At 34.1% G+C, this 19,603-nt stretch overlaps 2 protein-coding genes across 2 annotated transcripts; one reads left to right on the top strand and one right to left on the bottom strand.

Moving 5' to 3' along the window:
- The first annotated feature begins 615 nt into the window (after positions 1-615).
- LOC111010525 (AP-5 complex subunit zeta-1) lies at positions 616-13,869 on the top strand. Its single transcript, XM_088119674.1, is given in 17 exon segments — positions 616-819; positions 1,053-1,193; positions 4,132-4,223; positions 5,569-5,665; positions 6,596-6,655; positions 6,884-6,944; positions 7,940-8,030; positions 8,086-8,257; positions 9,154-9,298; positions 9,420-9,496; positions 11,503-11,574; positions 12,212-12,259; positions 12,345-12,472; positions 12,558-12,716; positions 12,903-13,074; positions 13,076-13,103; positions 13,419-13,869. Coding segments are annotated over 17 exon segments (1,704 nt in total). The 5' UTR covers positions 616-708; the 3' UTR covers positions 13,469-13,869.
- Positions 13,870-13,878: 9 nt separating this feature from the next.
- LOC111010358 (homeobox-leucine zipper protein MERISTEM L1-like) lies at positions 13,879-19,556 on the bottom strand. Its single transcript, XM_022283728.2, has 8 exons — positions 19,401-19,556; positions 18,044-18,563; positions 17,838-17,942; positions 17,012-17,212; positions 16,051-16,225; positions 14,558-14,829; positions 14,311-14,406; positions 13,879-14,229 (listed from the first exon to the last, which is right to left on the bottom strand). Exons 2-8 carry the CDS (start codon positions 18,548-18,550, stop codon positions 13,879-13,881), a joined length of 1,707 nt encoding a protein of 568 aa, XP_022139420.1. The 5' UTR covers positions 18,551-18,563; positions 19,401-19,556.
- Between the last annotated feature and the right edge of the window lie 47 nt (positions 19,557-19,603).

Here is a 19,603-nt window from a genome sequence, read left to right as displayed (position 1 = left end):
AAAAACCAACTAATTTAGCAAATATAAATTTAGATTAATTTAAATCAGTAATAATTGACACATATTTAAAATCATTCTCATAATATATATATATATATATAGCTTTAAATATATTTTAACATTGTAAGTCAGTGTTACACTGAATAAAAATTATTTTTCTTGAAAGAGTGTAACTAAAGATTTTATTTACCCCTAAAAGGTTTAAAGTTCTAATTTCTAATTGTATTAAAAAAAATAACTCTATTGAATAAAGTCATCGCACCTTCTTTCAAACTAAAAAAATATTTCATTGAAATAGATTTTGTATCCCTTAAAAAACATCATATAATAATTTAAAAAGGAAATTACATTTGATGACAACAAAATATTACATGTGTTTAAAATATTATGTATTATCGTATTAGTCAGAGATAGATGCCTTAACCAAATTATGTTCGGTTTGACAGTATGTAATTAAACTTGATATACTATATTGGAAGAACAAATATTTGTATTTTGTCATTGTACTGAACATTATATATATTTTTATTTTTTGATATATATATATTTTTTTAATTTTTGATTTTGTCATTTATGCACTCTCTTAAAAATAATTTTAAAAAAAGGAAAAAAAAAATCTGAAAGTATAACGAAAGAATAGCATAACAAATGTCCCAAGCAGCATCCAAATTCCACTTCTGACATCTATCGGAAATTGATTCAGGAAAAATGGTGGATCGAGACCGGGATTGGGATTTTCATCTCAGAAATTTATCCAACAGCGCCAGAGACTCGAATGTCGCAAACGATCCCGCTTCCGATCCTAATATTCTCCAATCAGTGAGCTTCCTCCTTGCTTTCTGTTTTGTTTATCGGAAAAACATGGAGGATAATGTTTAAATCTCTGTAATATGCTGTTTTACCATGACCCAGAACGCCGTTCTTAATTAATGAGAGCCGAGCTTTATTGGGTTTCTGCAAAATCTCTTTCGAACCATACCATATACGCGTATTTGTATATATTTTTCTAATCTCCCTTGATTTTGATGGCAATGTTATTAAACATTTATCAGGTTAAAAGGCTATATGAATTGTGCAAAGCTGAGAATTCTGAGGATTTGGTGGCTCGGGTGTATCCTCACTTTAACAAGATTTTTCAGCGTTCGGTATCGTCCCTGTCTCAATCTAGAACTTCTAATGGCCTCCTCTTATTGGTGTGCTTTCGTTTTTCTCAGTAATTTTACTTGTTATCCACGTGGCTACTGTTTTATTTGTTTATCCCACGATATATGGAAGTGTCTTTTATCATGGCTATACTATCAGGGTGGCTAGTGAGAGAGGAACTCATATATTCGAATGTAAGGCTAGTATTAAGTTTTACGTGTATTGGTTCTTTAAGCTGTTATCTGGTTTTGGGGAACAAGCACCAAAAATGTAAAACAGAACCAATCAGATAAAGTTAACACGACCTTGCAAATGCCCATTGGGTTATAGAATATCTGTAATTGGTTATGGGTATCAACTGTATTGATATTGACCCCAAAAAACTAAAATCCAGACCTGATAGGTGACTGTAAACTGTTTCCCCTTCCTTTTGTAACTGTTCTTTATTTTTGATTGCTATGCAACCCATTTGTTCGAAGAGAATTAATGCGATTCTGTGTTGTCTCAAGTTTGAGAACAAGCTTAGAAGTATTCAAAAGCTTCCGAGAGGTGAGAGCAATGAGGTAACGTTCACAATCGAGTGTTTTTTTCCAATGAGAAACGACACATTCATTGAGAAAAATGAAAAGAGATACAAGAAGTACAAAAGAGGGCCTACAAAAAACAGCCATGAGAGAGGAAGTCCTCTAAAGAAAGGGACTCCAATCCAGTAGAATGTCACAATCGAGCGTTATTTTGAGCCAAGAGCCTATGAGCATTCTTTTGTGCCAAGAACCATGTTATGCTTGGTTGACTAGGAATGAAGAAGAATTCTTCTTGGTTTTGTTGGTTATTTTGATGAAGGAGGTCGCACATACCGAGCAAAAGGCCATAGAGGGAGAAGGAATGCTTTGCAGGCGTTTCTGAGAGGGAGTCAAATGATTATCTTTTCAATAGGCTTCACTAACTTAATATTGTTTAGTTAAATTAAAGACAAATTTAGTAATTGGTGAAACTGGGTGGAAATCTTCAGCTTGAATTTTATGTTTTTCAAGTGAGAGATTGCATAATCCATAGGCCCCAAGATCATTCATGAATGTATAGTTATTTGGTGGTTTGATTGGTTGCTGTATTGGTGATTGGTGTTTTGATAGGTTGAAGAAAACATTCTAAGTTGGACCTTTTATACCTCACAAGAAGAAGTGAAATTTTAGCTTTTAAAGTTCTTTGTTTCCGACCATGTGTCTTCACCACATTGACTTTGAGGACAAGCTAGAGGAAGGAAATTGATGTAGTAGGTTTAGGGCTAGGTAGCACGGACATGCTCAAAATGAAGAAGTGTCGGTGTCCGACACGCTCCGACATGTGTCTGAAATTATTTTTAATTTTAAAAAATCTGACACGTTGGGAACACGTTGACGACACGTCTGGGACACGCTCGTGACACGTCTGGGACATGCTCGTGACACGTCTGGGACACGTGAGTGTCTTTTTTTCCGATCTTTCTCCTCCCACTTCCAGATTTTATATTTTTCCACGTTTACCTAGTTTTCTTATTTCTTCTTCATCAACCGACGACCAAGCTAGAGGTCTTTAGTTCTTTCTTCTCTAGAAACCAATAAAAATTTCCCCAAAAGTCATGTACTCCTCCAAACTTATAGAAGATAGACGAACAAAGAAGAAGATAAAGAAGAAGGAAGACAAAACAGCAACGTTGAGAAAGGAGGAGGAGAGGAGGTAGTGGGTTGTGATGAAATAGATAAAAACTAGGGCTAGATTATTAAGTGGGAAGAGGGAATCAAAGATGAAAATAAGGTCTTCTTTATTATGAGAGAAAATTTGAGGCTAGAGTTATATATGTATATATATAATCATTTTCATTTAAATATTAATTAAAAATCATATAAATAATTAATGTGTTCCCAACGTGTCGTGTCCTACTTTTTTTAAAATTGACGTGTCGCCGTGTCGCGTGTCGTGTTGTATCCGTGTCGCGTGTCCATGTCTGTGCTTCTTAGGTTTAGGGATAAGCTTGTACTCTTTTGTTTTAATTTGTTTGTTAGTTGGTTATTTTGTCACCAATTGATTTTTACTTAGTGGGTTGCCATCCTCTCAACGAGGAATAGTCAATTATAATCTAACTACTAATTTTGAATAATAATGATTTTTCTTAAGTATTCTTGAAGTTCTGTCTCTCAGATGCTAGGTAGCATGAAAAATGAACAATGAAAGATAGTCCCCTTTTCTTTTTCCAATTATCTTTTGATCTTTTTGGCCACTAGCTTCTAGAAGCGAAGGGAACTGATGCTACTGAGGGAAACCTGGGTACTTCATAGGTTGCTCATTTATCTTTTATTGGAGAGAGTGCTAGGTAGCTGCCAAGTACGATTGGCAAATTAACTAGTCCTTTTGGTAAGTAATAAAACAATACTAATAATCAAGGGTTTTATGTTCAAAACCCATGATGGCCATCTACCTTAGGAATTAGTAATTCCTATGTGTTTTCCGGCACCAAATGTTGTAGGGTCAGACGGTTACCCCGTGAGATTAGTTGAGGTGTGCGTAAGCTGGCCTAGACACTCGCGAATATAAGAAAAAATAAAAATCAAGGGTTTTATATATTTCTCATATCCTATATGATTTCAAACTTTGATTTGTTAGTTTCCTTTTGATTCCTTTGACATAAGACTTTTTGGGCCCCCATTTCTTTCTTTGTGTACAGTCTAGAGCATCAGGTGAACTTGAGGAGTTCTGAGTTCAGTTTTATTTTATTGCTAGTTTATTGGAGTGGAGGATACATTTTCCTTGGGCCTTTTATACTTTCTTTTTAGTTGATATATTCTCTTACAGTGTAGGATCATAAGTATCTACTATCCTCTATAATTTAATATCTTGATTCTTGAAGATTATTGGTGCCGAGTTTATTTTATGATGTGTCTTCTAAGAATCAGATGCAACTTTGTGGTACTTGTGTTAGTTATATTTTCCTTTTTTTCAATTGTTTATTAGGCCATTCTTCAATTTTTCATTGACTTTGGTGAATTGGTCTTACATGATGCTGATCCCAGTCTGAAGACATTCTTCCGTTCATGTTTGAGCCGGTAAGCATAGGCTTCATATAAATATGTCTCTAATTACTTGATTTTATTTATGTTCACCAGTGTATTGGGTATAAAAATCTATCATTGCTCTATTAACATTGTTTATAACAAGCTTCTCTTTGGATTTTCTGTTTAAAACTTAGGTTGTATTTGGGAGTGGTGGTAGAAGGAGGGATTTTGGAAAAAGAGATTTAAGTATAATTGATTTTTCAAAATCACCATCGAAGTGATACCTTAAAAATTAATTTAAAGTGATTTTAAAATTTTCTAAAATCAAAATTTTAATTTGTCAAACATGATCAATGGAAAGAGAAAGGGAAGTGATTTTGACAATGGCAACATGCCAAAATCACGCCCAAACACACCCTTAAAGCCTCTTATTTGAATTTCTTGTGACAGTTAACTTATTTGGTGTATGATCATAATAACTGCAAAGTTGAGTTGCTTATGTTTGTTACACAAAAATACTGCATAATTGCATGGAAGTTGTTTCTTTTAGAATTATTTTAATGTATGAAATATCTTGCTTGGCTTTTAATTGTTTAGGGGATAAATACCTTTTCTGTTTCGGAGTTTTTAGGAAAGGCTCTATTTGGTTTCTGAATTTCAAAAATTATGTTTAATGATCCTGGATGGTATGGAGAAATTAGTTGGAAAGCTTCCTCTATCTATTACGTGAGTTCCCTAAAACAAATAATGAGAAACAGGAAGTCCTTCGTACGAATACTATGTCTTTCAAGGAAGTTGTTTCCTTGAATTCCTTCTGCAGCTCCAATAATACTTACTAAAGAGGAGGAGAGGATTGTTGATGTCAATACTCTTTTGACTTATGAAATCACTTCTGTAGGAGACTTGAAAACTGAAAGGTAGTAAGTCTACATGTTTTATACAGTTGAGCAGTTAGCACGTGGGTACCTTACCTTGGCTTCTAACAATAAAGGAACCACATCAATTAACTACCCCAACTAACTACATCAATAATTGGGATCCTGCGTTGTATTTCTCTTTCCAATTATCTTTTGGGGTCCCTAGTGCGTCTCTGTATGGCTTACTCTTTTCTTGTGGCATGCCTTTTGTTGCATCCTTTTTCTCACAATCTGATTCAGTTTTTATCTGCTTGTGTCGTAGCATCCTCTTTAAACCTGTGTATCTCTTATGAAAGTTTTTGTTTTATGCCAAAAAGAAAAAGAGTTAAGATCCTAGATGAGAAGGCATAGTGCTATTACAACTATCTTTGTACTGTATTGTAGCTTCTCTTGGTGGACAAACCCTAAATTTCTATTTTACAATGTATTAATATGCTGATCACAATACACTCTTTGATCTTATTCTAATATGACTACAGTGAGTTTGCAGATCCAATTGTTGCAGAAGCAGTTCTAGAAATTTTTAATGCAAATTGAAATAAATTTCTAACTTCTTTTCCTACACTGCTGCCACAGGTATGAGTTGTTGACTAGTTTCTAATTTTTCACTCATAGGAATAAATTTTATTAACTGTCACCCGATTTTATGAACAGCTTTCTTCAATTTGTTTTTGAAGAACTGAAATGTATTTGGCTTTTAAAATGTATAGGGGAAACAAATTTACACTTGTATCATTGTTGTCTTTCCTCATTAACTTATTTTTTTAATTCATTTTTAAATTATGCTACACATACATTCCAAGTAAATGATATATTTATCTCTATATAACATGGCTGGATAATTGCCACTTTCCTTCGAGCATTTTATAGATATAGATACTAATTATATGCGTGCTTATTATTATTTTATATTATAGTAATTGTTATACTTAGTCTTAATAAAAATACCCCAATGATGTTGTGAGTTCGAATCCCCACCCCACGGTACCAAAAAAAAAAAAAAACCCAATAACTGATAATGATTATAAGCTATCTATTTTATTTTTTAATGTTTATCTAAAATTAAAAATGATTTCTCCTACTAAAATATTATTTTCTTAAGTTTGATACACAATTTTAGAAGATGTATGATGAGGACGCGTTTTATTTTTATATTAATAATTTAATATGTAAGCCAACTGTCACATATATTTATTCATTATAATTAATTTTTTACATTTACTTAAAATTGGGTATTAATGTAAGTTTAGATATCGGCAGAGAGGATGTGGATATCCACAAAATGTTTCTCCACTTTCTACCAGACAAGACATTTCATATTTACATACGAACTGATTCTACGGCCAAGACATTTTGTTCTCCCTTCTACCAAATCGGCAAATGTTGCGCCTACCAAATTTATAGCCACTTATTGTCAACAAGTGCTCACCACTGCGGGGGCTTCTTTGGCCATTCACTGACTCGAATTCATTGTTAGACTAGGAGATAGATGTACCACTAATCTAGATTCATATAGTTGCAGTTCTTTCCATTGTTGCTGAAGCTGATTGTGTGGAATGGAGAAAAGTAAGTTGTTATGTACAATTATTTTTGTTTGACTTCTATTTTCTTAAATGTTATTTTGTTATTTTTACTCCCGGATGGACATGTTCTGCAAATACAAACTTCACTGTGGATCAGGACTAGTTGTCTTTTTTTGGGTGGGGGGGTGGGAATGGTTGTAAACAAACAAGTTGCGTACGATAGAAATCCAATTCTTATTGAAGATGCCTAGTTACAGAATAAATGATTAAGATATTCGACGATCAACTATTAGATTTAGATGAGGGCCTTATCTCCTTGGAAGGGGTGTGGGGTAACCAATCTCATATTCGTATGATACTTCTAGTCCCATAGGTATTAATGGGAATTTTCACAAAATCCATGAGCATGGGTAGTCTGACTTTTTAAAAAATTTATTTTATTTTATATTATTATTATGATTTTTTTTTTTTTTGTTGGGGGGGGGGCAATGTTTTAGAAGTCTTAAGGCGGCTTTGAGGCTTAAAGAGAAAAAAAAGATAGAAAGAGAAAAAAAAAAGAAAAAGAAAAAGAATAAAAGATAGAGAAAAACTAGGAAGGAAAATTGAGCCTGCTCTTCCCAACTCAGAGGTATTTCCAGAACTTAATGTTTTTTCTTCTGGGCAATGCATACTCGAGATGGAGGTCTTGGCTATATATAAATATCTTCAGACGAGGTTGTATCAAAGTTCTCAAGTGTCTTGACCAAATTTTTTTTGGAAGTTGACGAGTCTTCATCCTTATTATTCTTTTAAGTAATGAGATCACAGAAAATTTCTGGTTCTCCTACAACCCTCGACAAAATTAAAATTGTGGGTTCTGATATCAGGTGTATTATTTCACATGGCTGCTTGAGAAGAATTTGATGAGGGCTGTGTCTATAGATAGGTTTCTGTTGATCTCTACTTCTTTCAAGGCATTTAACTCATATCATGAGAGTCTTGTACATAGTCTTGTTTATGTAATAAAAAAGAAGGATAGAGGCTCATTGTGTTCCAGATTCGCCATTTTTAGCTTTTATTAGTTACTGCTGATATATATTATCTTCACCATTACTCCCTCAACTTTCTTCTGTCATTCACAAGTTTTATGGACTGACATTCCTTGCGATCCTCACACGTCTCTCTCTCTCACAAGTGATAGATACTAGACCTTTTGGAGAATTTGTACGATGTTTTCCTATTGGCATGCTCATCTTGCTTTACTCTTTTTTGTTAGCAGACTTGCATTACATTATATAATTTTGTTATTTAATTTCAAATTTTGACTCATGTTGGTAATTTATTGTAGTTTTGGTAGTCGCATTGGAAAGGGTAGAGCGGAGCTCAGGATCACTAGTTGGAAATAGCATAGCTTCAATCCAGAAGAGTAAAGCCCTGAGGTTATATCAGAATTCAGAAAGCTCACACATAAAAATCCAATTTATAGTATGCTAGAATCCTCATGTTATATTTGGTACAGATGCTACTTGCACTCATGGATGAGGCTTACACTGGTTCAACCATCGGGGATGCAGGGGGAGACTCTGAATCTGAGGACAGCAGCAGAATAGATGTAGCTGATCCTCTCTTCTTAGAACTTTTGGAGGATGAAAATGATGGTCTTTCTGTAGGGATTCTTTCTCTATATCTACATTCTGAATTTTAGTATCTGGTTAACTGGAAATATCATAGTATCAATAAAGACTATACTACGGGAATACAGTAATTTAAAATGAGCTCCACAACTATTCGTCTTTTAAAATGTTTATGCAGTTGTTTTTAAATTAATGTTTTTACTTTAGCGTTGCTATTGAAGGAATATGCTCATCAATGTGTTTTGTGAACTGCCACATGCACAACTCACTCACAGTTCATTTTTAGCCCATAACATCTTGTTTTATTTGTGTTTTTGGCCAATGTATGTGATGGAAATATATATGCTGCTAATTAAAGAAAATAGTGAGAAGGAAAAACCTATATGGCCTATCAGGCAACTCCAAAAGTTTGTCTCGAGAGATATAAAACGACAGAAGCTAGAGATTTAAATTTTAAAGATAAGACTATAAGATCAAATATAAAATGGTTGGGGAAGAATTTGACCCTCAGGCCTCAATGGGGAATCCTTGAAGTCAGATCATTGTCTTTGGATACTATATGCATTTGATGAGCGTGCCTGTGGCTTCAAAACTGCCTGATGGGCTTGGGAAACAGAGAGGAAGCAGCTAAACGTTTCACTTTGAACAGTATACGTCTTCCTCTTTCTGATTTTATTTCCAAGTGAATGTTTTTTTCCATGATAAGGATTACAAATTTGTGTATTTGTAGTGGTATGTGTTCTTGCTTTGTCTTTGATCTCCCTGGTGGCACTCTTCAAGTCTTCTGTTTGCTTCCGTATTTAGATCATATCACCATTATTTTTTATGCTATAATTTGAAATTTAGATTGTAACTTTATATCTAAGGAATTTTTTTATTGTAACTGGATGGTGGAATAAGTTTTTAAGTTTATTAACTATTCATTCAGGAACGACATTGGACTTCTCCTGTGATGGCTGCAGTATTGCAGACCGCAATAAATACTCCATCTGTTAGGCTGAAACAAATACTGAACATGACACCTCGGATTCTTGATGTGTACTTTTCCGTTGCACTGCAAGAGGTTAACAATTGTATGATGTTGCTTTGGGTGATTGCCTTTAGATCTGAGAATGTCTTATTCATTTTGTATCTTCATTTAATTTTGTTAATAGTTATTTTAGATATTTACATTTTACCTCCCTTCTTTTTCAGCATTAATCTGTGCGCTGGTTCCTTTGCTTATGTCAAGAAACTCCACATTATTTCCCGACAAAGATTTCTCATATAAGGTGTGCATCCGAATGTGGATTAAGTTAAGTTCTTGTTGTGGCATTATTTGTTCACTTTGGAAAGCATGGGTATTACACCACATGACTGCCGTTAGATTGCCAACTTGGGATGGGTGTGTTGCATCTTTGAAAAGCCTGGTTCAATAACTATTATGTGTGTATACTGTATATAATGCGTACTTTATCTTATAATTTTTCTGAGTTTTGCCTCGTAAATTATTGGCTCTAAGACTAGACACATTTTTTTTTATTAAGTATCAATTTACTACCATAACTTTGCATTTCTTGCTCTGAATGGTGTAAATGTTTTTACTCCCCTTTCAATAGTTACAAGCTAAGCGACCTTATCGCTATTTAGAAAGCGTTCTTGTAACTTGTCCTTGTGGCCTTTTGTATATTTCATGTCATCAATGAAATTCTTGTTTTTAACCAAAAAAAAACTTTGCATTTCATATTGGTCATGTTTCAACACTTTTTCTTTAGCTGGTCAGTTTGATAAGTTTTTTCTTCTTCATTTTCTTTCTCGAAGAATGTAGTTTTTTCTTTCTTTTTTTTTTTGGGCGTGAAAGAAGCAATTTCATTGATGGTATGAAATTACAGAAGCTCTATTCAAGGGATATAGTGATGAAACAAAGGAGAACATTTACACCAAGTGATAACTAAGAAGACTATAGCATTAAAAAGCCTCTCATAAGGATTAAATTATCGTTGAAGGTTCTTGGGTTCTTTCTCTCCAAATGATCCAAAAGAAAGCTCGAATAAAATTCATCTCATTTTCTAGATTGTTTTTAAATTCAAATATGAAATATACTTTGTTTTCTAGATTGTTCATTTTCTGACTCTTTTTCTTTAGTTGGTTGTTTGATGAGTTTGTTTCTTCTTTATTTTTTTTAATATTATATTTTTTAAAATTAAAATCTGAAATATAACTATAGTTGGTATTTGCAGAAGATGAATAAATGATGTTTATTATTGGTTTAAAGCCAGGTGGTGTGAGCTCCTAGGATAGTTTAGGAGTGGTATTAGTTAGGGGCTATCTCTCTCCCAAAGAACTATACCAAGTTCCTTCACTGAGACTATTTCCAAAGATCCCCTTCCTCTCCCTACTTCCTCTATTTATAAACAACTCACCGCTAACTAATTACCATAACGCCCCCAACTAATATACTAATACTATTCGCAGACTATCCTAGGAGTACTTCACAGTCAGTTTTGAGTTTTTTGACCAGAATTGACACCAAGATGGCAAGATGATCTTATTAGCTAGAGTAAACTCTACCAAAATCAAGTAGCATGACATTTGGCTGGAAGGTTGAAATATAAGGGGGAAAAGAGAAATAGAGAAAATGAGAAGAGAATAAAAAGAAGAGAAGTCACAAGCTTAGACTCTGGTGAGAGAGGATGATTCTTAAGGGAAGGGCGAAACATAGGGTGAATAGTTGGAGGAAAACTGAAAGTTTTGATAAATAATGTTGTTATTGTTATCGTGGTTTTTCTATGAAGCTTATCCTCATTTCTATAAATATTTCATTTTTAATGAAATTCTTGGATTTGTTTTTATGAAATAGGTTGGGAAAGTTCAAAGAGGTTATTAGTAAAAGAATATTTTGAGACTAGTTGGTTCCATTTTTTGAATGGAACTAGTTATTTTTTCATATTGAAAATTTTGTTCATATCAAAGCCTTGTGAAAACTGATGAAACCAATCGCATTTTTTTATAAGAAACAGAAAGTTGTGTATTCAGAAAGGAAAAGGACATCCCTTCAGAAAGGAAAGAAACTAGCACGTTGTTCTCTCTCTCTCTCTCTCTCTCTTTTTTTTTTTATCTCAATCTATCTCCCTCTATTGTTTATCGGCAATAAAATATTCATGATTTTTTTCGTATTTCCATCCCTTAAATTTATATCACACTATTACTTTCAGATACTGCTTTTGTTACCTAGAACATGGATCAACAATTGTAGGGTTGTGAGGTTAAGAATTTGAACTTTTTAAGTGATTTATAGGTTTGTAAGAGGCTCCTAGAATTTATGCTTGCTGCATTTCAGCGGTCTCCAGCCTTCATTGCACTTCTCAAGGTATTTTGTACTGATAAATTATTGGCTCTATGCTTTTCGTTAATCAATGACTATGTGACTTCTCATAAACTTTTCTTGTTTTTCTTGTCTTTTCCATGATTTAGAATGTGTGATGCATATAAACAATTCTGGAGGTCACTATTTACTACTTTTGTTATATGACATTTCTTTTCGATTTATGGTGAATTTTTTTTCTCTCACTGTCTCTGAGGGTGTGGCCTTGATACTGAGGTATTATTGAGGCTAACTGGTGTGCGTCTTATGGGAACTAAATAACCGGAATAATATTGAAAGATAAAAGGATAAATGAATATAGTAACTCTTCAGGTATTCGAGTTACTTGAAACCTCCCTCTTCCTCGTGTATTCCACCCAAGCTTAAACCTACCAAATGCCTACCTTCATCTCCTTTCACTCCCTCTATTTATAACCAGTTTCTTGGCTTTACTAATATATCCCTGCTATTTTAATAATATCCTAACTATCCTAATGGTATTCCTAACAGTGTCATCTACTCTCAATGAAAGGAATGATGCATTATGCATCGTATTAGATGTTCATACATGCTGAGACCTTATTATCAAGGACCTTTTTATTTCTTAGCTGTTTCAAATTTCTTTCCTTCTGGTTCTTTGCAGAAACCTATAACGGACCGGCTTGGTGAAGCTTACGAGAACCCTGCAAAGGTTGTTGCTTACCTCTTGTATCCGATGAAACAGAAAAATAAAACAACTGTTGGTTGAATTACTTGCACCTTGTTCTTCTTTCTAGACAGAACTGGCATTGCAATTGTGTTGGGCCATTGGAGAACATGGCGGGGGTGGCAGATCTCACAAAGATGCTGCCCGTGAACTTTTTGAGAGCTTAGAGTTGCTTTTGTATGAAAATCTTTTATCCAGGTATGATTTACCACAACTACCTTTGCATCTTGTTTCAGAACTTCACATTTTTCATCTGCTGCATATCTCTTCTTTTCTTCCAAAGTCTTCTAGGTATGAGACAGGACTCGAGCGATAATTCCAGTGGGGAGAGCTTCAGAAAGTCATCACAGTCCAGGCTTCTATGTTTTGTTATTACTGCAATTGCAAAACTTGCGACATACCACCGTGAATTACTACCGAGAGCGCAGGTCTCATTGGGAAAGGTCTATTTCTCAGCATTTAGTATTATCTCTAAGAACTTGGGCTGAAAGGATCTCCAGTCTTGTTACTGTCGGGACAAAATAAAATTTTATGTTCTTTCATTTTCCCCTTTACTAGATGCCAGGGGATTTGTAGGGAAGATAAAATGGATACATTATTGACATAGATGAACTAAATTACATGAACTGGTGGCTTGATCTCGAACCTCAGATTCAAGGGTCTGGACTCGAGCTTACAATTATCTAGGGCTACTGAGTGACCCTGGAGTTTCTTTGTCCATTTTGGGGCCTTCTAGACAAGCTGCACTTAACCCAGGAACCGACTGGAGTCAAGGCGGAACTAAGATGGTTGCACACATTCCCGTTTTACATTCTCTGTGAACATGAAGGTCTTCGATCTCTAGCCTCCTTTCATGCTCTTTCTACTCGTAGGTTCTATGATTATGGGAGTTAGCACATTGGTTCTTGCCTTTTTTCCTTCTCCTTGTGGGCTTTCTTAGAAAAATAAATTTTAAACAATGGAAGCTGAACTCCATAATAAAAATTGTAAGATGAAAAATTAGGACCAAGAAAAGAAAAAAAAGAAGAGGAAGTAACCACCAATACATTAATGAGTTGCAGACTTATGCTCTCTGCTTGAAAGTATAGTTTAGAAATATCAATATCATGTGGACTAAGCCATATATAGTAATGCTCTTTTGCAGGTCCTCCTTTCTATGATTTCTCATTATCAGATATTCTTCCAAAGAGATGATGAGCTTTAAGGTTGCAGAGGGTAAGTTGCAGGTGAACCTGTAAGTTTATCGTCTTGGACGTCCCCGAGCTGATGTTACAGAGCAACACACCTCACCTAGTAGGTTACCTTGAGGTATTGTGCTTTGTAGGATTAATCAAATTCGACTCTTTCACATGAGAAATTGCTGAAGTTTCTCCTTATTCTCTCCGATCTCTGGTAGCGTCCTGATCAAGAAAAAGGGATAATCCCGACTTGTAAATTGTAACATAAACAGCTTGTAAAGCCACCTATTTCCAGGTATTCTTGGCTTTGTCACATTTAGATTGAAGGTCATCTTCACCATGTAGCCATGAACACTTTATTCTGAAAGAAAATACTTCGTTCATACCAAATATGGCCAATGGCAGCAGTTATTACAATTTCCTCAGTCAAAATTGTTGTATTGTGAAAGCCTCTTTAATTGAGGCAACAGTTTCATCCATAATCTTATGCATGGAATCCATTGATTCATAAGGAATTCTCTCAGTTATTGAATGGTCAATAATGTTGAGGGCAACAGTCAGAATGCTTCCATCAGTTTCATATTCCTCTCCATTCATGTTTGGTTTATCTGGAAGGACTGCAAAGCCAGAAGGCAGGATAGCTACATTATCTGGGTTTCCTCCATGAAAGACCGCCGACATTGCAAAGACGTCGATGGGTGCATAGACTATATAGGATCCTGTTGTGTCGAAGAAACTCTCTTGCAGGTAAAAGATCTCGACTCGTCTTGGTGCAGACTGCAAATTCATCAACTTTTCAAATCAAAGTTTGATCATGTAGGAAGCGCTGTCTGCAGAAGAAATCAAACTGAAACTTACGTTCACTTGAATTACTGACACTCGGTTTCTTGGGTCGTCGCCATTGATGATGTAATCAAGCTCTGTGATACAAAGGCCATATGAAAGGATGTCCCACTGTAGCATATGAATGAAGAGAATGAGAAAATAGTTTGGTAAAGCTTTTTCTATGTTTAGCACCATGGTATTGCAACATTGCTATGCCCTCTTAGAAACATCTTGTAGTTGCTCAAACTTATATATGATGACGTAAATTCGAATCACGTACCTTGTTTCGTGACTTCTCATGGCGAAGAAAATGGAAAACTTGTCTCGGGGTGGTCGGAATGTGCACAGAAGTGGAGAAAATGACCGAGGTACAGGGAGGTTTTCCGGGATCATCTTTGCCGTTTCGGGTCATGACTCTAATGTCTTCAGCTCCAGAAATGGGAATTTTCATCCACAGACTGTCTTTAGAAGTGCTCACATTACTATAGAAACTCCTTGTCATTCTCTCAGCCAACTTCAATACACTATACCTTCCAGCTTGTGATATCAAGACTACAAAAAAGTTTGAAGTATCTCATTCTAATGTTACGAGTAATTGGTAACATATTCATATAATTATAATATCTAGCTACTTGAAGTTATATTTTTTAAATAATATATAGGGTGCGAACACACGACCTTTTGATTCGAGATATACACCTTAACCAACTGTGTTAAGTTTTGGTTGGCCTTCAAAATTATTTTAAGTGGGTTTATAGATTTTTATTTGAATGTCTTAATTTTTTTTTCCTTTTTGAGAACAACAAGAGAGGATGAGAGGATTCAAACTCATGACTACTTGGTCAAAGACATATTTCAAGTATCGTTGAGCAACGCTAATGTTGGTGAATCGTTTTAAATTGGTGGCTGAGTTATATTATCTAAATATATTGATTAATACAATAAATTCGTGTGTTTCAAATTCTCTCTCATTTGATATGTTCGCTGAGAAAGATCTTGCATATTTGTATTTGTGGTGTTTTACACTATAAGATTATTGAATTTTTAAAGTTTTTCTATTTTAGCTTCGTTATTTTTTTTAATATGTTATTAAATTTTTAAAATGGTGTCTACTTAATCCGTAATACTTATAGAAGATTGAAAAGTCCCTACTCAGACGCCCGAACTCGCTTAAGCATGTAATTAAGCACCTAAACTAACAAAATTAGCCATAAAGATACATTAGAAACTTTTCAAAGTATACATGCTACCGGTCCAGATAGACACAATCTTTGAAAGTTGGAAAAAACCTATAAAAACAATTTCTTAAAGTACCAAGCTAAATAGATACTTTCTAAAAGTTCAGGAATCAAAACCGGTAATTTAACCAAGATCTTTACACACTATATCTTTATGATATATATTGAGAGTGTGACTTAAATTCATCTCATTGATCTAATTTTCTTTTTCTTTTTTGTTTAGGTATATTGCAAGGAAAAAAGTTGGATCTCATCGCATGAAATAATCCCAAGCGGTACAAAAACACAAACATAAAAGTTAATATAGGAAGAAAAAAAACAACTCAGTTACGAAAACAAATTCCAAGCAGACTCGTCAAAGTTTAGACTCTGAAATGATTTTATGCTCATCAAAGTTCGGGCTCTAGAATGATCTAACTTGTAGTTTAACCTAAGCTAGAAAGAATTATTGTATGACAAAAAAAAGAGGAATAATGTAATAGTGAAAAGTGTATTAAACGAAGAAAATTAAGTAATAAGAAAGTTAAAAGAGTACCTCCTTTGGGCGTAGGAGTAGTGGTAAGCATTAATAATGTAGCTTGCCAAATGCAGTGTCTAATCAGAGAAGAAACCCATCGTTTTGCACCAAATGCCAAACCAGAATTCATTAATGGTTCGAAGATTTTGTGAACAAATCTGTTGTCAACTTCCACATGCTCCGACCACATCACCTGCAAAACCAAAAGAGAGAAAAAGATCACTACGAATAGTTCGTTTGGTAACCATTTCTGTTTCTTGGATTTAGTTCACCTATTTCTTTTCTTTGGACTTTTTGCTCTCTTCTAGAAAAGAGGGACAACAAACTAAAAAACATGGAACTTGAGGGTTCTTTTTTATTTATTAAACGTTCAAAACCAAACAACTTATTTTTTGTAACAAAAAAGACGGAAAAGATCACTAGTAACAACTCGTTTGATAACCATTTCTGTTCCTTGGATTTAGTTTATCTTGTTTCTTTTCTTTGGACTTTCTGTTCTCCTTCAGAAAAGAGGGAACAATAAACCGTAAGCGAAAAACAAGAAACCAAAAAACATAGATCGAGAGTCCTTTGTTATTTATTAAATGTTAGAAAACCAAACAACTTATTTTTTGTAACAAAAAAGACGGAAAAGATCACTACGTACTAACAACTCGTTTGGTAACAATTTAGGTTTCTTGGATTTAGTTTATCCTGTTTCTTTTCTTTGGGCTTTTTGTTCTCTTTTAGAAAAGAGGGAACAAGCTAGAAGCAGTAAACGAGAAACAAGAAACCAAAAAATATGGAACTCGAGGGTCCTTTTGTTATCGAATATGTTTATGTTTCTTTTCTCAATAAAAAAAGAAACGATCAGGAACAAGAAACAATTGACAAATGCAGTTATGTTTTTATTTGTCGGAAATGAGAAACAAAGAGTTAGAAACGTTATCAAACGGTCCACGACAACATGGTGCACACATAAAAAGGAAAAAGAAAGAACCTTGGAGAATCCATTTGGAATGGATTGGATTAAACAGCCAGAGGGTTTTCGACGAAAGCCAACAGATGGATAAGGGAAGAGATGTTCCAAGGAGACATCAACAACTCCCCATGTTTGTGGAGCCAATTGTTTGCAGTATCTCACAAAGTAACTCTCTCTTGTCGGAACAAGTGGTGTCGGGATTTGAAACTCCGCTGTCATCTGCATATATCACACGATAAATATAATACAGCTTAAGTGCTTCTAAAAAGTAACTGTTTAGGCCTTTGTAATTTTAAGGTGATATTTCACTCACCAAGTTTCATGAAATGTTCTAGCAATAAAACTGTATTAAAAGGTTTCCGTTGGATATAAAATTTATGTTAAAGTTTTGTAAATAAAGACCACAAAATGGTTACTTTTTAAAAGTACTGAAGTTTTGCAAGTATAGAGACTAAAATGACCAAAAGTTAAGAGTACATGGACTATAATTAGACGTTTTAAACCTATTACCAAAATAACAACATCTCCAAATTTCTTAAGAACAATTATAATATAAATCATGAACATGGAATAAGTTCACAAGTAACTCATAATAACTAGGGTAAGAACTCTCTTATAAAAACTTAACTTTCACATAAACAGTACTTTTGAAAAATTCATCTCACACAGAACACATCCAAACAACCACAAAGTATTTCCTAGTACTTGATAATTCTCATTACTAGATGCAAACAGTGGGAACCAAATCAAGAATACATATATAATAATAATATTCAATCAAATAACTTCTTAAGAATCTCACTTAGCTTATAATAATAAGATTTAATTTGTGTTAATTAATTACCACTTGCATAGTTCCGTGGTAATTCTCTGCAGACCCCATTGATGACCAAACTTGAAGAATTGCTGCTCTTGAAACAATGTTGGAGAAGGCAGCTGACCATTGTTCCTAATGGAAAAAAATTATAACAACATTAAAATCCCAAAATTACATATTCTACATAAACTTGAGAAAAATCTCAACTTTATTATTATACAAAAACAACAGACCAGATCCATAAAAAACCCAACAATTCTGGCTGGTTCCATTCTGACATATCCAACATGTCTTGAAATCTCAGTTTGGAGATGATTATGTTGTTGTTCTTGTTGCTTGAAACTGTCTGGCTTGGTGTTGGTGTTGATGTTGATATTGCCAATTTCTAGGTCTAGAAGACTAGAATGTGGCTCCCCAACCTCAACCATTTTCATTATATCCATCAATGTTAAGTAAGTTTTTTCATGATCTTCTTGGGGTTTCCATAGAGGATCTCCATCAAGGGCTGCTTTGGTGAGCTTGTCCATGGCTGCGTCGGCCAGCTCGGTGATTCTCGAGCGGTTGGCGTTGGTGCACACTGAGAATGCCATGAGAAGGTCACTTGCTCTGTGGAGCTGATTCTTAGTTTGTGAATGGGAGTTTGATGGTGAAAAATAATCTGATGATGAGAGGTGAAAGTTGGAGGAGCATTGAGGAGAGCCAATATCTTCATTGCTACTTTGTAGGTTATTACTTCCCATTTGTGTGTGAATTCTGTCAAAATTTAAGAAGAAAATTAGATGAGAGAGAAAAAAAGATTCTTACACTTTTATAAATAATCTATCTATTGTTAGATCAGTGTTCATAGCCTCTCCCAACACAGTAAAACGTTTTCGATATACCATGAGTAAGGTCTTAGGTCAAAATCCCATGATAGTCACCTGCAATATCAATATCTTTAAACTGAACCTTTCCGTTGATGAGAAACTTGATGCAGTTTTTCTCAATTAAATGGTGTTGCTTTAATAAAAAAGATGATGAAGATCTTATATAAGGAAAATAAAATGTTTAGATCTTGTTTCATAACATATTTTTATGTTTTCTTAAATAATTAAACCTATTTAATTATGCAATCATTTGCTTCATTTTCTATTTACTAAGAACATGCACTTTTGCAATCTTACCCTAATTTCATATAGAAAATCCATTTTCAATTCTTCCATGCATGACCAAAAATTCATAATTAATTTAGAGTAAGTAGAGATTCAAACTAATAGAAAATCTAAGAGCAAGATTAATTCCAAAATTAAAAGATGATCATGAACATGCATGTCCCTTTTCTCTCTGCCCACAAATAAAAAACCAATCTTTTTCCCTTCAATTAATATAATGAATCAATTTCTTAGAGATTCTAGGTCAAAACATGAATATCAAAATTGGGTTTTTTTTCCCTCCTCCTTTATGCATGTTCTTATTTTTATGAGAAATGGATAATTGAAAAAAAAAATGCAAAAACCGATCAAAGTGGGTTTTTGATTTTTAGGGTTTTGTGGAGAGTGGATCTATCATATGAAATCATCAAATTATAATTAATGAAGTGTTTTAATTTACCGTTTCAATCTCTCTCTTCAAGTTGGAACCCTAATTTTCCTCCATTATTGATCTTCTGCGATTGCTCTCTGTAAACCCTGAAAATATCATCAAAAATCAACTCAAGAAAAACGAAGATCATCAGAAACCATCACAAAAAAAAAAAAAACAAATCAAATTAAAATCATATAATAAAAAAGAAGAAGAAGAAGAAGCAGAATACC

Source organism: Momordica charantia, assembly GCF_013281855.1.
Source record: "Momordica charantia cultivar OHB3-1 chromosome 11 unlocalized genomic scaffold, Mcharantia_2.0 BLBB01000011.1, whole genome shotgun sequence".
NCBI classification, from domain to species: Eukaryota; Viridiplantae; Streptophyta; class Magnoliopsida; order Cucurbitales; family Cucurbitaceae; genus Momordica; species Momordica charantia.
The sequence above is the reverse complement of the archived record's forward strand: the minus strand, read 5'-3'. Positions and strand labels throughout refer to the sequence as shown.

Bases quoted from the DNA above. Each gene is read 5' to 3' on its own strand.
- LOC111010358 (XM_022283728.2), bottom strand. From the start codon at position 18,550: ATGGGAAGTAATAACCTACAAAGTAGCAATGAAGATATTGGCTCTCCT. The intron at 14,407-14,557 runs GTACGTGATTCG...CATATGCTACAG, and splicing joins ATGAGAAGTCACGAAACAAG to TGGGACATCCTTTCATATGG. The intron at 14,230-14,310 runs GTAAGTTTCAGT...ATGAATTTGCAG, and splicing joins TGTCAGTAATTCAAGTGAAC to TCTGCACCAAGACGAGTCGA.